We start from the raw sequence: 14909 nt of genomic DNA on the forward strand, positions 1-14909 counted from the left end.
TTGGGGCACATTTGGGCTATCAACTATCACAGTGTGGTCAATGGTAATTGATACCTTCAATAACAATGTAATAATGCAAATATTGACAATGGTAGTATTAGCACCTGCAAAACAATGCCATAGGCCCACTTGACCCTATTTATGCACAATTACACATGTGTACAGTATACCAAATGATACTTGTATGCGATACAAAGTTGTAGTAATAATTTTATATACTGATGGTTATTGTTATGATTATTATTATTACTTATAATTAATTATTATTATTGTTATTGTTATTATGATATACATTTTCCAATCGATTTTGATGACCAACCTAATCAAGGAATGCAATCATTTTCTAGAATACGTATTAAAGGTTAAAAGGATAGACTTTAAAGAACATTTTAACAAAATCATACTTGCAGGTGATCTAAGGTACATAGGCCTATTTCTATATTAGAGTAAAGCTTACTCAATAAGTTAATTCCAGGCAAAATTTATTTTTTGTAAAACAATATTTATTCTTATTGAAAAACAAACCGTGTAAAAAATATCACACTCCGATTATACAATACTTGCCAAAGAATGTACAATGTTTTATTACTGAAATAAGCACACACTGCATATAAATGAATGACTTCCTTCTTTGTGTCTTTTCAATACAAAGCACAAATCAAAACAGTAAGCATGTTTCAATTTGTTAAACTAAAAACATGGGTGTGTTTGACACAAAATACATAGTTTTAGACATGTGACCATTTATAACCTGTTAATTAATTCGTTATCCTGAGACGCCCTAGACAGTGATTTAAACGAATCACTTCATAAAAACGAAAAGTTCGTGGAGAAAATTAGATTCACACTAAAATGTTAACATAAATATAATATCTTTTACAGCATGAATATAGGCACGAATAGTGTTAATGTCCATCATTCAGCTGCGTGTTACAAAAAAACCACAAAAATAATCCTACCTTCAAAGAGGGGCGTTTTTGTTTGTGTGTCTTGAAAACTTTGAGATATTTCAAGAAATTAACAGCCACTAGTGCCGTTGACAATTCTGTTGGGGGAAAAGTTCTCGACCGTGTGTAAAACAGTTCCTTGGTGGATGTTCGGTGGCTGGTTAGGAGACTGTGGAGCGAGTGACGACGATAACATTGGAACAACAGGAGAAGTCCGCGAGGCACAGTGAGAGTGCGCGGGGCTCAGCGACCCCCCAATGATACTCTCTATGGAGAAAGGAGAGCGTTGGACAGGCGAGCTGGACTTGGCTGCAGTCTGTATGGGTGACGACAGGCTGGGGCTGAGCTGGGGGTAAAACCTGGTCCTCGCCAAGTCAGTGGTAGTGGGCATTAAGGACGGTGCGGGGATAATGGTTCCCGTGTGTGAATGCCTGGATTGTTGCTGCTGCTGCTGAAACGCAAAAAGCGCAGAGTGTGTGTGGTAAGACTGCAACTGGATACCATAGCCGCAACCGTAGGGTCCATAGCCGTACGCAGCTGCCGGGATAAAACTGTTGTGCTCGCGCAGCAAGTCCTGCGTCTGTTGGCGTTTGAAACGTTTCCGCCGTCTAAGAAAGCTGCCGTTGTCGAACATATCGGCTGATTCTGGGTCCAGGGTCCAGTAGTTCCCCTTGCCAGGGTTCCCGGGTTCCCGCGGTATCTTGACGAAACAGTCATTTAGGGACAAGTTGTGTCTGATGGAGTTCTGCCAAGCTGGGAACTTTTCCCTGTAGTAAGGGAAGCGGTTGCTGATGAAATCACATATCTCGCTGAGCGTGAGCCGCTTCTTGGGGCTCTGAAGGATGGACATGGTGATTAAGGCGATATAGGAGTAAGGGGGCTTCACCAGGGTGTTCTTACTCGCTGGTTTGTAAGAATCCCGGGACGACGAGCTGTCCATGCATGGCGAGGAGCCAGCCAGGAGGATGTCGTCGTGCATCTGCGCCACCTCGTCTACGTAGGAGCGCGTCTGGCTGTCCCCATCCTCTCCCTCGCCGACCACGTCTATGTCGGTCTCTTCCGAAAGGATGGAGGCATCTGACATCTCGGAGCTCAAAGTCATGGCTCACGGCGGCTGTGCGCTCCCAGAAGCAACGGCGGAGAGGATGAGATGCCCAAGCTACTCTGCCCTCCTCTAAAACAATTCATATGAGGGGATGAGAGCAGCGCGCCAGCGGTAAGAGATCTACCTTTTTTCTAGCCACTTCCATATATTTCAGGGGGTTTTCGTAGATCAGTAACGCACCATCCGGATGCTATAGTCTGTAGTGTATGGAGAGACTGAAAAAGGCCAAACCTGAATCATAAAGAGGGCGGATCTTCCCTCGTGCTTTATACAGCGCTCAGATCACATGGCAAGGGAACGTCACCAAGGCAAATGAAGAGAGACATTTTTTTTACATAAATGGTCTTTGAAAAATAACCGTGGACGGTTTAAAAAGTTTGGTATGCTACTCTTTTTTGGTGGTCATGTTGGTATACACATAGGTCTATGATTAATCTAAACCTTTCATTCAGCTTATTTTTGGTCTCAATACTATATATAAATAGAAGATAAAAAGAAGCCTTCAGAACAAAGCACATGCGTACTGGTAGGACCATCCCTTTTAGATCCTAATTTATAGTACTAATAGGTTATAACATTATCGTGGAATTTTATTTTCCCAGTAGGCCAACATATTTACGACGTCGAAACGATTTCGATAATTGTTTTCATCAAACCAAAAACATTACTAATTCAAACCATCAAATATTTACATCAAACCAATTTAATTACTTTTTAGAAACGGTTACAAACGGTGTTTCACGTCTCTCTCTCCACGCATCATAGTTTGCGTGATCCGGTGGTTATCTAGATTATCCGCAAGCCATTTGCAATGGAAAAGAGTCAGCTGTTAACTCGCATCAGTCACGGGTCACGCAGAGCATGCGAGCTTGAGAAATAAGGGCCTTTGCCATGCATAGACATTAAAGCAATGATAATTTTTCGTCGCACAAAGATATAGACAGTTTTTAATGTCAATGAATGTTCAAACGTGTTTTAACACATACTTTATAGTGCAACAAATGCAGTGAGTTATTTCGATAACATATAGGCCTATACCTATAACGAATTCCTTTAATAGTGTACAACCTGATTGCGTGACATGCTTTCAAAAGACTGTGCCGACCTCAAAAACTTGCGCATTCCCTTTACGCCTGGCATACGCGTTCATATTCCTATTCCAGTAGGCTTCTTTACAACTAGCCTACATTAACATTACTATATAGGCCAACATTTCATAGATATAGGCCTCGTAAATAATGTGTGCCTAATTTTGCATGACACACCAGGCACTGGAAAGGGAAACATTCCTGTTCCCTACTGTGATGTTCTTTTGCACAACGTTTACGAGAACTATACTTTCTGATGTTATCCATCTAATCAATTAAATGTACATGATATGGGCCCAAATACCTTTTCGTTTTACAGAATCGCTTTATGTTTATAGACTCGCGTTGTCCTACTGTGATTTTGATTGCGTCGGGCTACTACATAGTTTATGATTCCAAACTGTTGCTAGTTATTCGTTTTCTTCAGTTGGAATTGTAAAAGGTTTCACAACAGCAATTCTAGTTGGATCTAAAATGGAACCTAATGTTATTTTTTGGAAAAATAAGCGTCAGTATGCCTCCTATGTGTTCTCCAATAGCCTAGAAATGTAAAAAAATAAAAAAAATAAAGGCTATCTGTGGACCTCATCTTAGTAACACAATTGAACATGGGTGGCATGATGAAAATGATAAAGTATCCCAAATGGTCCAAAACATTTCCTATAAAGTCTAAATAAAAAACTAAAAGTGCCGCATAGGCCCAATATCTCCATTCGGAAATGATAAGGAAACTAAGGAAAAAGTAGCCTATAATTTAAATCCAAATAACAAATACTGTAGAATGTAAGAACATGTGACATTTTACGCCCTTGCGTCTCCTAAATAAATAGTAGGCCTAAGTAAAGAAAATCCTCGTTATTGCGCCCCAAAATGGAGAGGATGGGTGAGTATCGTCATAGCAATAATAAATATCTGGTAGGCCTACTTTACCCATAGGCTATATGCTTGAATCAGAGTTCTATAGACTACTTGTGTTGATATTACTTTGGCCCATGCATCAACAACTTCTGAGTCGTTTCTGTTTGACGAGCACCATCTAGCGGCTCAAAAGTTACACTCAACAATCTCCTCTGAATTACTTCAACTTCCAAAAGTTTGACAAAGCGCAGGCCAAACGTTTTCTCTAGGATAGCCTAATTTGATTGAATGTGATTTATCGATGACGCAAGCCCTTGCACGTTGCTCCCTCATCACCGATTGTCTCTAAAAGAAAAGAAAGTGAGCTATTGCCTATGCGAATTTTCTGAGTGACATTGTAAGTGCTATGAGCTTTGGACGGTATCTAGACAAAATATATAGTCTAGCCTAACCCTAACCCTTATTTTACCATGTGCCCAGTTATAGTACAATATTACAGTAAGATAAAATAACAGAATAGCTCCAATATGTTTTATGCCACATGATGGATGATTGGCCAAGTTTTAAGCTGTCTTTTATAAAGCCGGTCCAACTGCAGATATCCAGGCCTATTCAAATGATTACAAATAACAGGATTATAGCAAAACCGTTTTTTTAATTAGGCCTTCTTTAGATTAAAATCATGGGGATGACTTTGACGCCTCGAATAGACTATTATATAAACTATTAAGATAATGAAATGCAGCATATTGAATGTGCGTATATGATTGCGTCTAAAACGTTACTGACGTCCTCTGAATATGCATCAAAACAGGCTATAGGCGACCATCGGAATGTATGTCATGGTTTGATCAATTTAGGCAAAGCGCAATTTCTTGTCTGCATTGTGGTTTCTTTGCATCCAACGAATTTTTTTCGTTTAGCAGTACAGTCGTGGGCTTTAAATGAGGGTGAATTTTTGAGCTGACACTTAGAGCAGGGCTCACATGTGTGGTAAACCACTTCTAAAGTGTTTCTAAATTCCCCTCAGCGATCGGAGGGTGTTTCCGTGCCACGGGTACCAAGAAAGCACTTAGCTGCTGAACGCAATCCTTGCTTCTCTGCCTCTCGCTCTGACAAATCCCATGAATGTCACCAAAACAGTCAGTCTCTGGGGACTCAGGGCATGTGATTAATATGTATCACATGCATAAAAGGCAAGACAATACTGGTGCAAAGGTGCGTGCGTGCGTTCGTTTGTATAAGAACCATTGATAATAGGCCTCCATAATGAGAACAGCTGCAGATTAATAGAGGCCTACAATGCTATACATCCAGCAGTTTTTTAATGCTCATAAAAGTAGACTTAGGATCACTTAAGGTCGATTCATTACCTGGCAATTCCAGGTATTACAGTTTTCACCGCTAATCCATGTTTGCATCATGTTTTTGCACTTGTGATCATGTCTATCTGAAACTGTTGAGGATGTGGTGGACCTTGGGGTTTCACACTGAGAATTACATCTAAATGTGGTGGAGCATTTTTGCATTCTCACCTATCCTACTGAATAATAGGCCTTATTGGCAAATATTCAGGCTATAACAGCCACTAGGAATTATGAAATTACCCTTCACTGAAAGACATTTCTTTACTTTGTTTTCACCTGCACAGGCCTAGGCCTTTTGCTGCAATGGCATGCTGTGCTGTCAATGCTGTCAATAAGAGCTTGTGAAGCTATTAAAGAAGATATCAGTGATTAAATACAAATAAACTCCTTGATTATGATTGATATGACTCCTAGTCTCCCATAGCCAAATAAAGACAAGGTTATATGACTGACACATTTATGAAAGTATAGCAAGAGTTGCACCTCTTCATAACCAAAGAAATAAGGACTTTAAGGCTATTACTGTATTGTTTATGTTTCTGTTGACATGAGATTTTGTAAACAGATGTAGGCCTATAGTTTCAAATCAATGTTTTGAAAAAGTAGTTCTGCTCTGAGGGAATACAATTCCATGAGCACAACATAGCTTACATCTTGTGCTGTTTGCATGTTCAAATACATTTCCAAAATTCTCTACATTGCATGCAGAAATCACTGGTAGCTGCTTTAATCATGATTTGTAATTACACTAAACACAATTATTGATGAGGAACACTCTTCAACATGGTGAACAGGTCCCGCAAGCCCTCTCTGTCTTGCAACTATCGCCTAACGTCACTTCCCCCATCCTCTCTCGCTTCCATCTTGCTCCCCGCGTGTGCTCGCTTCTAGTGTGTGCAGGTCAGTGAGGAGCTCTAAAATACCTTCTTTCCTGCACTTTCTCCCCTGCTCCAACGGCACAAGGTAAACAAGAGCCTTGTTCTTCAGATCGGTGAAATCAGAGGGGTTTGAAGTCAAGGACAGTGGTAAACGATTGTATAATGGGTGGGTCGGAGTGACAGGCCCTTCAGCCGGAGCACAGTCAACGTTAGCTCGAACTCTTTAGCTTTGCTACTAGCTAAGGGCTAGCTAGACATTCATTTGTTGACAAATTGAAATGCAACCACCAACATATCCCAAAGTCTTATGGCCTTATACTTCTTGTATATGTGCGCCATCCTTGCTCAGCATAAATGTCAACATATCTCTGTGTGTCTGCTAGCTAGCTGGCTAGCGTTAGCCAGCCTGTAGCTATCATCATTTGAAACATGTCAAACTACCAGACTAAGTAGCTAGACATTATTAGGTTTATTGTATGTTCCGGTTTTATTTGGAAGTAAACATGATTGTTTTGAAACAGTGATGGCAACTGATCAATTGACAGCTGATATAGCTATTGTTCACCAGGCAGTTTAGCGCCTAGCATATACTGTACACTATGGCTAAGTGTATTTGCAAATCTGATACGATCTCTGACATAGTAGCCAGCAATACCACACCCACGCTGTTGCTGTTAGTGTACTTGGGTGTGTTCCTTCAGTATGTATGCGTAACAGTCTTACCTGGATTAGCCTTCCCTTTGAAAAGTTGCCATATTTTGTTTGTTTTGCAATCGTTACTCTATTCTTAAAAAAAGACAACATATGGTCTAGCACAATGCATCAGCCAAATATAGCTAAGCTATACACAGTGTGACTAACTGTAATGGGAAATTATTTATTTTACAGATGAAAGAAATAATAATGAATCAAGAAAAGCTTGCCAAACTACAGGCACAAGTCCGCATCGGCGGAAAGGTAAGAAACTGGCAAGACTAAACACGGCTGTTAGGCTAAATATCGTCATTCTGAAATGCATATTCATTCTGACTTGCGCAACAAATAGGCCAACTGTCATTGAAGTACTTACACACATCTCTCTCACTAAAGTTTATGGAGCATGCGCTTGCATCTATTTGTTTTGTTTTACAGGGCACTGCTCGCAGAAAGAAGAAGGTCGTACACAGAACAGCAACTGCAGATGACAAGAAGCTTCAGTTTTCCTTAAAAAAACTGGGAGTCAACAACATCTCTGGTATTGAGGAGGTAATACCGCATTCTTAAAATACTTGTTATTGAAGTTCTTTTTAATGGTTAAATTACTTTAACTATATGTTAACATTATGCAGAGGTTGTCAGTGTTATGAACTCAAGAGATACTTGAGTGTCTTGGTTTGTGAGATTGTCTGCAACCGAGTGACGCAATGCTCTTGTTCTGTCTCTGTTTGGCAGGTGAACATGTTCACAAATCAGGGGACAGTGATCCACTTCAACAACCCCAAAGTACAGGCCTCTCTGGCAGCCAACACCTTCACTATCACCGGCCACGCTGAGACCAAGCAGCTGACGGAGATGCTGCCCAGCATCCTGAACCAGCTGGGAGCCGACAGCTTGACAAGCCTCAGGAGACTGGCCGAGGCCCTGCCCAAACAGGGTCAGTGTGCTGGGGAGAGGAAGTGGATACTGAAACACTTTCAGATTTTTAAGAGCCAAAAAGGCGTGGCGTGGGGGGGGGGCACATTTTATAAAAATGTTAAGATAAGACCATCCCTTATCTTTGACATAAAAACATATACTAGAGTCCTCTCTAGCATGATTGAAGTGTGAAGGGGCATATTAGCATCTTTTTGCGCTTGGGTCTTAATGTCGGCCAATTTGAGATGGAGCTGATTGCATTGTTAGTGACTAGCTTTGAAAGGGGCTTGCGGGTCAAAAAAAGAGTTTTGTGCAGATACTAACAGTGTATGGTATTTAATGAAGCATATTGAATGAACCTTTATGTTGGTTGAATGAATATATATATATATATATATATACACACACACACACACACACACACACACACTGTGTGTATTTATGTGTGTTATGTATATGTTTGTGTGTGTATGAAACATCTAAGGAAAATCTGGGAAAGACCAGATGCATTTGTTTTTCTCTACAAGTTCCTAACACATGTTTCCTGTTCTCACAGTCGGAGATGGAAAAGCACCAATTGCTACTGTGGAGGAAGAGGATGATGAAGTTCCAGGTGAGTCATGATGGGTGTCTTACGGTGGTGAAGGCATGATTGTTCAGATACAAATGCAAAGGCGTTAGTGTGTGAAAGAGGATGTCAAATAGGTTCCTCACAACAGATTTGATGTTGTCCCAACCCTCTAGCATGGCCATTACACAGTAGCTATTTTTTTCCACCACCTTCTAGGCATTTGGTACACAGTCAATGGTGGCCCTTTGTCCTAGACAATGTAGCAAGGTTGCTCACGCCTGTGTCTCTCAACACCCACGTGTAGTGTTATTTCACATTGTGGTAATTTATATTCTCTCCCAAGACTGTGGCTCTAGAATAAGTTACATCTGGGCTTGTATTTTGACTCAGATAATATAACTGTTAGGTTTGCTTACTTTTGGGAAGTGAAAGGGGGTCATGCTAAGGGGATCCAACAATGGCGGTAGATAGTAGTGTGGAGGGGGGTGGGTGGGGGTTAGAGTGTTTGAAACTTGTGTTCGTTGTTTATGAGTTCTGAAAGTTCAGTTTGCTTTTCTTTGTAGAGAAAATGGGCCAAACACATGAGGTTGCCATTACAATTACCCTGGCTTTTCCCAGGGCTCTCCTTTTCCCGCAACCCTAGTTTTCACAAATGTATCAAACGATTACGTTCACGCAAAGGAACGGTTGAAGCCTGATGACACAGGGTTAACGGTCTATGCCATCATGTTATTATTGGAGTTCAGTTTCTTTTTTTGTTCCCAACCAAAAATTACATTCAGACCTCCTGAATTGTTTCCATTTTAACCCTCAACCTCTCAGAGCCAAATATGGACCTGGCAGATTTATCAGATTTCATTGTACAAATGGGACCCTCCTTTTGATCCTGAGCGACTCAATTTTTACAGCTGTTTTTTCCAGTTCTGTAACCGTGTCCTGCCAACCATGGCTCATTCTCAGAGGGGGATTTGGGTTGGGAATGGGGGGGGGGAATTACACCTGGGATCATGTTTCAGATAAACACAGTAATCTTTTCTGAAGTGTGGTCAGACTAGAAAGAGAGGCATGTGTGTTTGGAGAGAAGCCTTCCTCTTCCATGACTCCATATAACCATTGAATCTTGTCATTTCAGATCTGGTGGAGAATTTCGACGAGGCTTCCAAGGATGAGGCAAACTAAAGGAAACAGACCTTTAAGAGTCAAGACTTGACTGGGCTGTGGCACAAGGCGTTTTTTTTTACATTTTTTATTTGTTTTTGCCACCCGACTCTTCGGCTAAGCTTTTTTTGTGCACTGTGGTCTGTGTGTCCAGTTTGAGTGACAGATCGTGTGTACGTGGTGTCTCTGGAGTTCTTGCTCTGCAGCGGTTCCCTCCATGTTACTGAACCTGATATCTTTGCAGCCTGGCTGAACCATCATATCTGGAATAAACATTTGCTATTGTCAAAAGTTTTATCTGAGTGATACTGTCAATGCAAAATTGTTTGATAAGTTTGTGTATGTGAACTTGAAATATGATGTGCCAGTTTGACGGAAAACAACATAGGGATACATTTTGTATCTATGTACTACACTTGATAGACTTAAGCTCTGATGTTTGACCAATTTGACCTTTGATAATGTCACAAGAGAAGCAAGGGGTTTAGATTCCCCCTGAATAAGCCTTTCCTGTCCTTGTTTGATTTGGAATGGTTTGTTATTGGCCTTGGCATATGAAAGTGTTATTGACCAAAACAATAATTGTAAAAGTTTAAAAATACTGTATAAGACAAATTAGAAACTATTGTGTATTATATAATTTAATAACAAACACCAGGGTTTATTTACAATAACAAAAATGTAGCACCAACAATGATATGACAAAACACTACAAGGCAAATGTATCCTTCCATGGTATTCTAACCATCATTTCAACATAGGCTAGAGAGATAAACACACAAAATAAATAAGAAACTAAACCATACCAAAACAATGTCCAGGATCCATGAAGAGCATTGATTTGCAATCCTCTCTGCTCTATTTGACAACTATTTGTCAGATAGCGTATTTGCCCATTTCATGAAGAGACAAATCCCAACATGAGATGTGCACATGTAGCATGAACAGTTAAAATTTGGCCCAAAAGTTCACTGTAAGAAACCAAACGAAAGAATAGGGCTGCAGCACAAAACATTCACACATCTCAGGTGCCCATCCTTGTTTTTCAATGATAAATATTAACACACCTGCATGCTTCATCAAAACCATTCAAATAAGAGATTCTGTATAGGGCCCTAAACATCCTACACAATTGTCCTCCATCACTCCAACCACCTAGCTGTGCCTCATTATGACTCCCATGTCCGGGTGTCTTCCATGGGCCTCAGTCACTCTCTGATCCCCATCAGCAACTTCAATAAGTGAGCTTCCATCACCTGTTGAACTGATCAGAAAATAGGGAGGCATATCAGCAATGATAGCCTATGAATAACTGTACAGAGAAATGGAGGTTAGGTAAGGCAAGTACTGTATCGGTAGGCTTGGTAGAAATTGAGCTGTGATTTGGGAAAAGGGAAGGGAAAATAGGAATGATATGCTCTAAAGCTAAGAAGTTTCTGAAATGAAGTTTCTGGCCTACATGCAATCATTTAAATGTAAGAGTCCCTGCTTATACCAGTGGGCAAACATCAAGTCATGAAATCACAGAAACTACTGAGGTTGGCTTGTGCATAGCTGTGTAATCTGATTCTATAACAGATTACATCACGTCTAGCCTTGGTATACAAAGCAGCACCATAAACATTTAACTTCCTGGTCTGATCTAACTCAGGTATAGTGGAACAGACCCTGAATTCTGTTGATACTGAAGAAATCCTCTAAGCTGCCTCATTTGAATAATTGTATCAAAACACAGAAATCTGATTGCGGAAGAGGGGTTGTAGTGAGAGTTACTGTTTTTCTGCGACTAGAAAGCACTCTTTCACCAAATCCCCTTGTCTTTTTTAAAGTTAGTCTGTCTGCATAATTTCTCTCTTTATCAAAGTTGACCAGTATTGGGGTATTGCGTACACACAAGGCTACGCTCTGTCTTTAGAGAAAAGAGACACGCTATTTGAACCTGTTTTTGATGATATGTTACACAGTATTTGTATTTCTGTTAAGTAATATTTACCATTCCTATGCCCCATCGCCACAGCCATGTCCATGGCGTTGAACCCAGAATCAGACTCAATAGTGGGGTCAGATCCGTTTTCTGCAAACAGGAAATAATAAAAAAAACCATCAGTTTAGACACTACAGACCTGTTTGGACCAAAAGCTAATTGAACCAGAATCCTTTTTGTTGACTAAACAACATATGGCACTCAATACTTATCAGCACTGTAATACTAATACTGTTCTTATTTAATATTTTTTCTGACTACATACAAGTTTGGTTATCAATGGTTTCCCTTGATAAACCATTTCTTAATTCAAATCAAAAAGTAATCTAAGGTAGTCCTTTTCATCCAGACAATGATTTTAGCCATCACTGCTATGCGTTTATGTGTCTGCTGAATGAAGGGTCAGTCCTTCTTACCCAGGAGGATTTCCACACAGCGCACATGATTCCCATGGACTGCGTAGAGCAGTGGAGCGCCTCCATTCTGAAACCACAAAACACTACATCAAACCCAGGCACACCCAGTCGGGCACAAAGCCTTCTGCCACCTCCTGAGGAGCAAGGACAGGAGGGTTGCTTAGTACCTACCACTTCAACCATTTTGATAAAACCATTTGTTGAAAGTAATTGAGGGATGTGTATATATATATATCTCACAGGGGACAGTGAGTGCAACAACTGATGCGCATCCCATTATAATTATGAAAGACACATAATATTTCCTACCCAATCATATTCGTTGACATCAACCCCACAATCGATGAGCATCTTCACAATGTCTGTGTATCCCTTACTGCAGGCCAGAGACAATGCACTCTCCCTCCCCTTGGCCAGGAGGTTGGGGTCAGCTCCCTAAAGATAGACGCATTCAAATGTGTTTACGACTTTGGTGATGTTTTACGTAAATTATACCGTATGTGTGTTGTAACTTGTAACATTAGCATGCCGTTGTTACTCAGAGCGTGAGACTGTATGTTGCTGTGTGTACGTTTCTATCTTGTTTATATGAATAAAGTGACTTTCTGAGTGTGCTTAAAATGCACTTACATTCTGGAGCAGGAACTCTACAACAGCTATCTGGCCATGTGCTGCTGCCCACATCAGGGGGGTGAAGCCCTCCTCATCTTGCAGGTTAATCACTGTCTCTGCATTCATACCAAAAACAACAACAACACAATTATCAACAACAAACCCTCCACATTAGACTGCACTGTATCTGTCAGTTAGGATAACATTTGGTCTTTCTTTCAAAGTAGGTATTCAATGTACAGTGTATATAGTAGGAGTGTGCCAAGTATGGAGGATGGATTTTGGGCATTTTACGGATAACGATAGCATGCCTGACTCAACAGTGGATAAGCCTCATTAGAAAGCCATTACCGGAGTGTGTGTCTAGTGTATTTGATTTTAACAGCATAACTGTGCTGCACAGTTCTAATGAGCCCATCTCATCCAATCACCCTGAGGACCTCACCTTGCTCGATCCTGCTGGCCAGGAACACCATTTCCCCCTGGGCTGCCAGCTGGTGAATGGATAGAGCTGAGAAGACAAGGCATACGTGACAGTGCAGCTATCATTAAGAGTTAGATTCAGGGAAGATTTTCATGGTCTTGCTGATGGAGCTAGGTAGAACATACCCACAGTATAGAGACTAGTTTTAGCATACTCTGATACGTACAGTGTACCAGAAGAGGAGTGGAGGAGACCTCATTGCCACGGTGCTTGTTGGTGAGCGTGGTGGACTGTTTGATGGGGGAGAAGTGTTTGGTTGTCGAGGGCGTGTAAACATGACGCACTTGTATCCCTGGCGAGGGGGAGGTCTGAATATTGCACTCGGCTGGAAGAGGAAAAAGAGATAGCATTTGAACTACTATCTGTATTCATTTGATTAGTTCAACAGAGCAGCAAAAGACATCACTGATTCTCATCATTATGTCAGCCCACAATGGGGCACTGAACTACTTCAGATGTTAGACAGCACTGAACAAGGTTGGTGGTAGGTACCTTTAAACAGAACAGACGCCACCTCCAAGTCTGAGTTGACCTGGTCTTGGATATTCTTGCTGTCCTCCTCATTGAGGGACTTGACAAACCTTGAGCATACATTCATATCAAAGCGGTTGGGAAGAATGAACTTGATTCCCATGGCAAGGTTCTGTGCACCGTTGTCGTCCGTGCCCGCACTCACACCTACGCCCACCGGGTGTTCTGTCTTGATGCTGCTCATGTCAGGCATCACGCAAATCCCCTCCATCTCCTCTGAGACTAGTTGGCACTCTACAGTCCTATCTGTATTCATGACCACGGACAGGCGGTTGATGCTGGAGGGTGTGATGTGCTCTGGTCGGGCATAAGATATCAGTGAAACCCTACAGTGGGCAAACAATGACACTGTTAACATCTGAACGAATGGGGATCTAATATGGATTCTAGATACTGTATCTTGAGCACACCAGGAATAGTGTACTCGGTGAGAAGAGACTGGGTACTGGGTAATTAAAAACCAGAGATTAACAAGCCATCAAAGGTATGCATGCACACTGAATCATTGGTTAGACCTAGCACCAAGCTGCAGCATAGCTAACGTTACAGCTAAGTTAGCCGCTTGAAAAAAAACAACATAGTGGTTTAATTCTTCAGTCAAATGATTTCTGATATACTATCGTACTAAAGTTACCTTATTCATTCTACACATTCAAGAAAATACTAACGTTGCGCGCACACATGGACGAAGACAAAAACATCAGTGGCTAGCTGCTAGCTACATACGTATTAGCTACATAGCTTACAACTAGAAAGGAAATCACATTCTCTTGTCTAACGTCCCGGTTAGAATCCATACTAACGTCATTAGTTCTAAGTGATTCTATAAAGAATTAATCATTTCTTACTCAATTACACATGTTGTGCTTTTATCCTTTAGTATTGCAAAGATTTGACAGCTCTCTCTGAGCTTGTTTTGATCAAGGTTTTGGTGAATGTTCGCGCATGACAATTCAAATCAATAAAGTTGTATTCAAATGTGTCAGAACTGAGATTGTTAATTAGAGAATGAACAATACAATTTTAACAACAGTTTTGTGTTTGCAACGCTAGTCTGCTCATAAATGTTCAATCATTAATTGATTCAGAAACACTAAAGGTCACTTTATGTCCATAGATGTGGTAGATGTTCAATATATGTGTATCTATAGCACATTGATGAATTTGCGTCTCTCTATTTCCATGACCTCCAAAACCCAAGCCTTCAATGAATTAAAGTTCTACAATGAAATGTTGCAATGTTTTGTTTAATCCCTCTAATACCAACTCAAATCTTGGATAATAGATTACACTCTG

At 40.8% G+C, this 14909-nt stretch overlaps 3 protein-coding genes across 5 annotated transcripts; 1 reads left to right on the forward strand and 2 right to left on the reverse strand.

The window, feature by feature from the left end:
• Positions 1 to 498: 498 nt before the first annotated feature.
• Positions 499 to 2145, reverse strand: foxd1 (forkhead box D1). Its single transcript, XM_083670459.1, has one exon. It carries the CDS (start codon positions 2047 to 2049, stop codon positions 1018 to 1020), a length of 1032 nt encoding a protein of 343 aa, XP_083526585.1. The 5' UTR covers positions 2050 to 2145; the 3' UTR covers positions 499 to 1017.
• A 4065-nt stretch (positions 2146 to 6210) lies between these two features.
• btf3 (basic transcription factor 3) lies at positions 6211 to 9881 on the forward strand. Of its 2 annotated transcripts, none has more exons than XM_083670153.1 (6): positions 6211 to 6328; positions 7132 to 7200; positions 7375 to 7488; positions 7675 to 7876; positions 8414 to 8470; positions 9561 to 9881. In XM_083670153.1, exons 2-6 carry the CDS (start codon positions 7132 to 7134, stop codon positions 9605 to 9607), a joined length of 489 nt encoding a protein of 162 aa, XP_083526279.1. In that variant the 5' UTR covers positions 6211 to 6328; the 3' UTR covers positions 9608 to 9881. The 2 variants fall into 2 exon arrangements, with proteins under 2 accessions (XP_083526279.1, XP_083526280.1); XM_083670154.1 differs by having other exon boundaries at positions 6215 to 6265.
• A 151-nt stretch (positions 9882 to 10032) lies between these two features.
• ankra2 (ankyrin repeat, family A (RFXANK-like), 2) lies at positions 10033 to 14553 on the reverse strand. 2 transcript variants are annotated; one of them, XM_083670151.1, is made up of 9 exons: positions 14462 to 14553; positions 13575 to 13939; positions 13249 to 13407; positions 13044 to 13109; positions 12617 to 12714; positions 12296 to 12421; positions 11987 to 12053; positions 11580 to 11660; positions 10033 to 10850 (listed from the first exon to the last, which is right to left on the reverse strand). In XM_083670151.1, the coding sequence occupies exons 2-9, from the start codon at positions 13867 to 13869 to the stop codon at positions 10795 to 10797; spliced, it is 948 nt and encodes a 315-aa protein (XP_083526277.1). In that variant the 5' UTR covers positions 13870 to 13939; positions 14462 to 14553; the 3' UTR covers positions 10033 to 10794. The 2 variants fall into 2 exon arrangements, with proteins under 2 accessions (XP_083526277.1, XP_083526276.1); XM_083670150.1 differs by lacking the exon at positions 14462 to 14553 and having other exon boundaries at positions 13575 to 14057.
• Positions 14554 to 14909: the final 356 nt, after the last annotated feature.

Source organism: Argentina silus, assembly GCF_951799395.1.
Source record: "Argentina silus genome assembly, chromosome: 5".
NCBI classification, from domain to species: domain Eukaryota; kingdom Metazoa; phylum Chordata; class Actinopteri; order Argentiniformes; family Argentinidae; genus Argentina; species Argentina silus.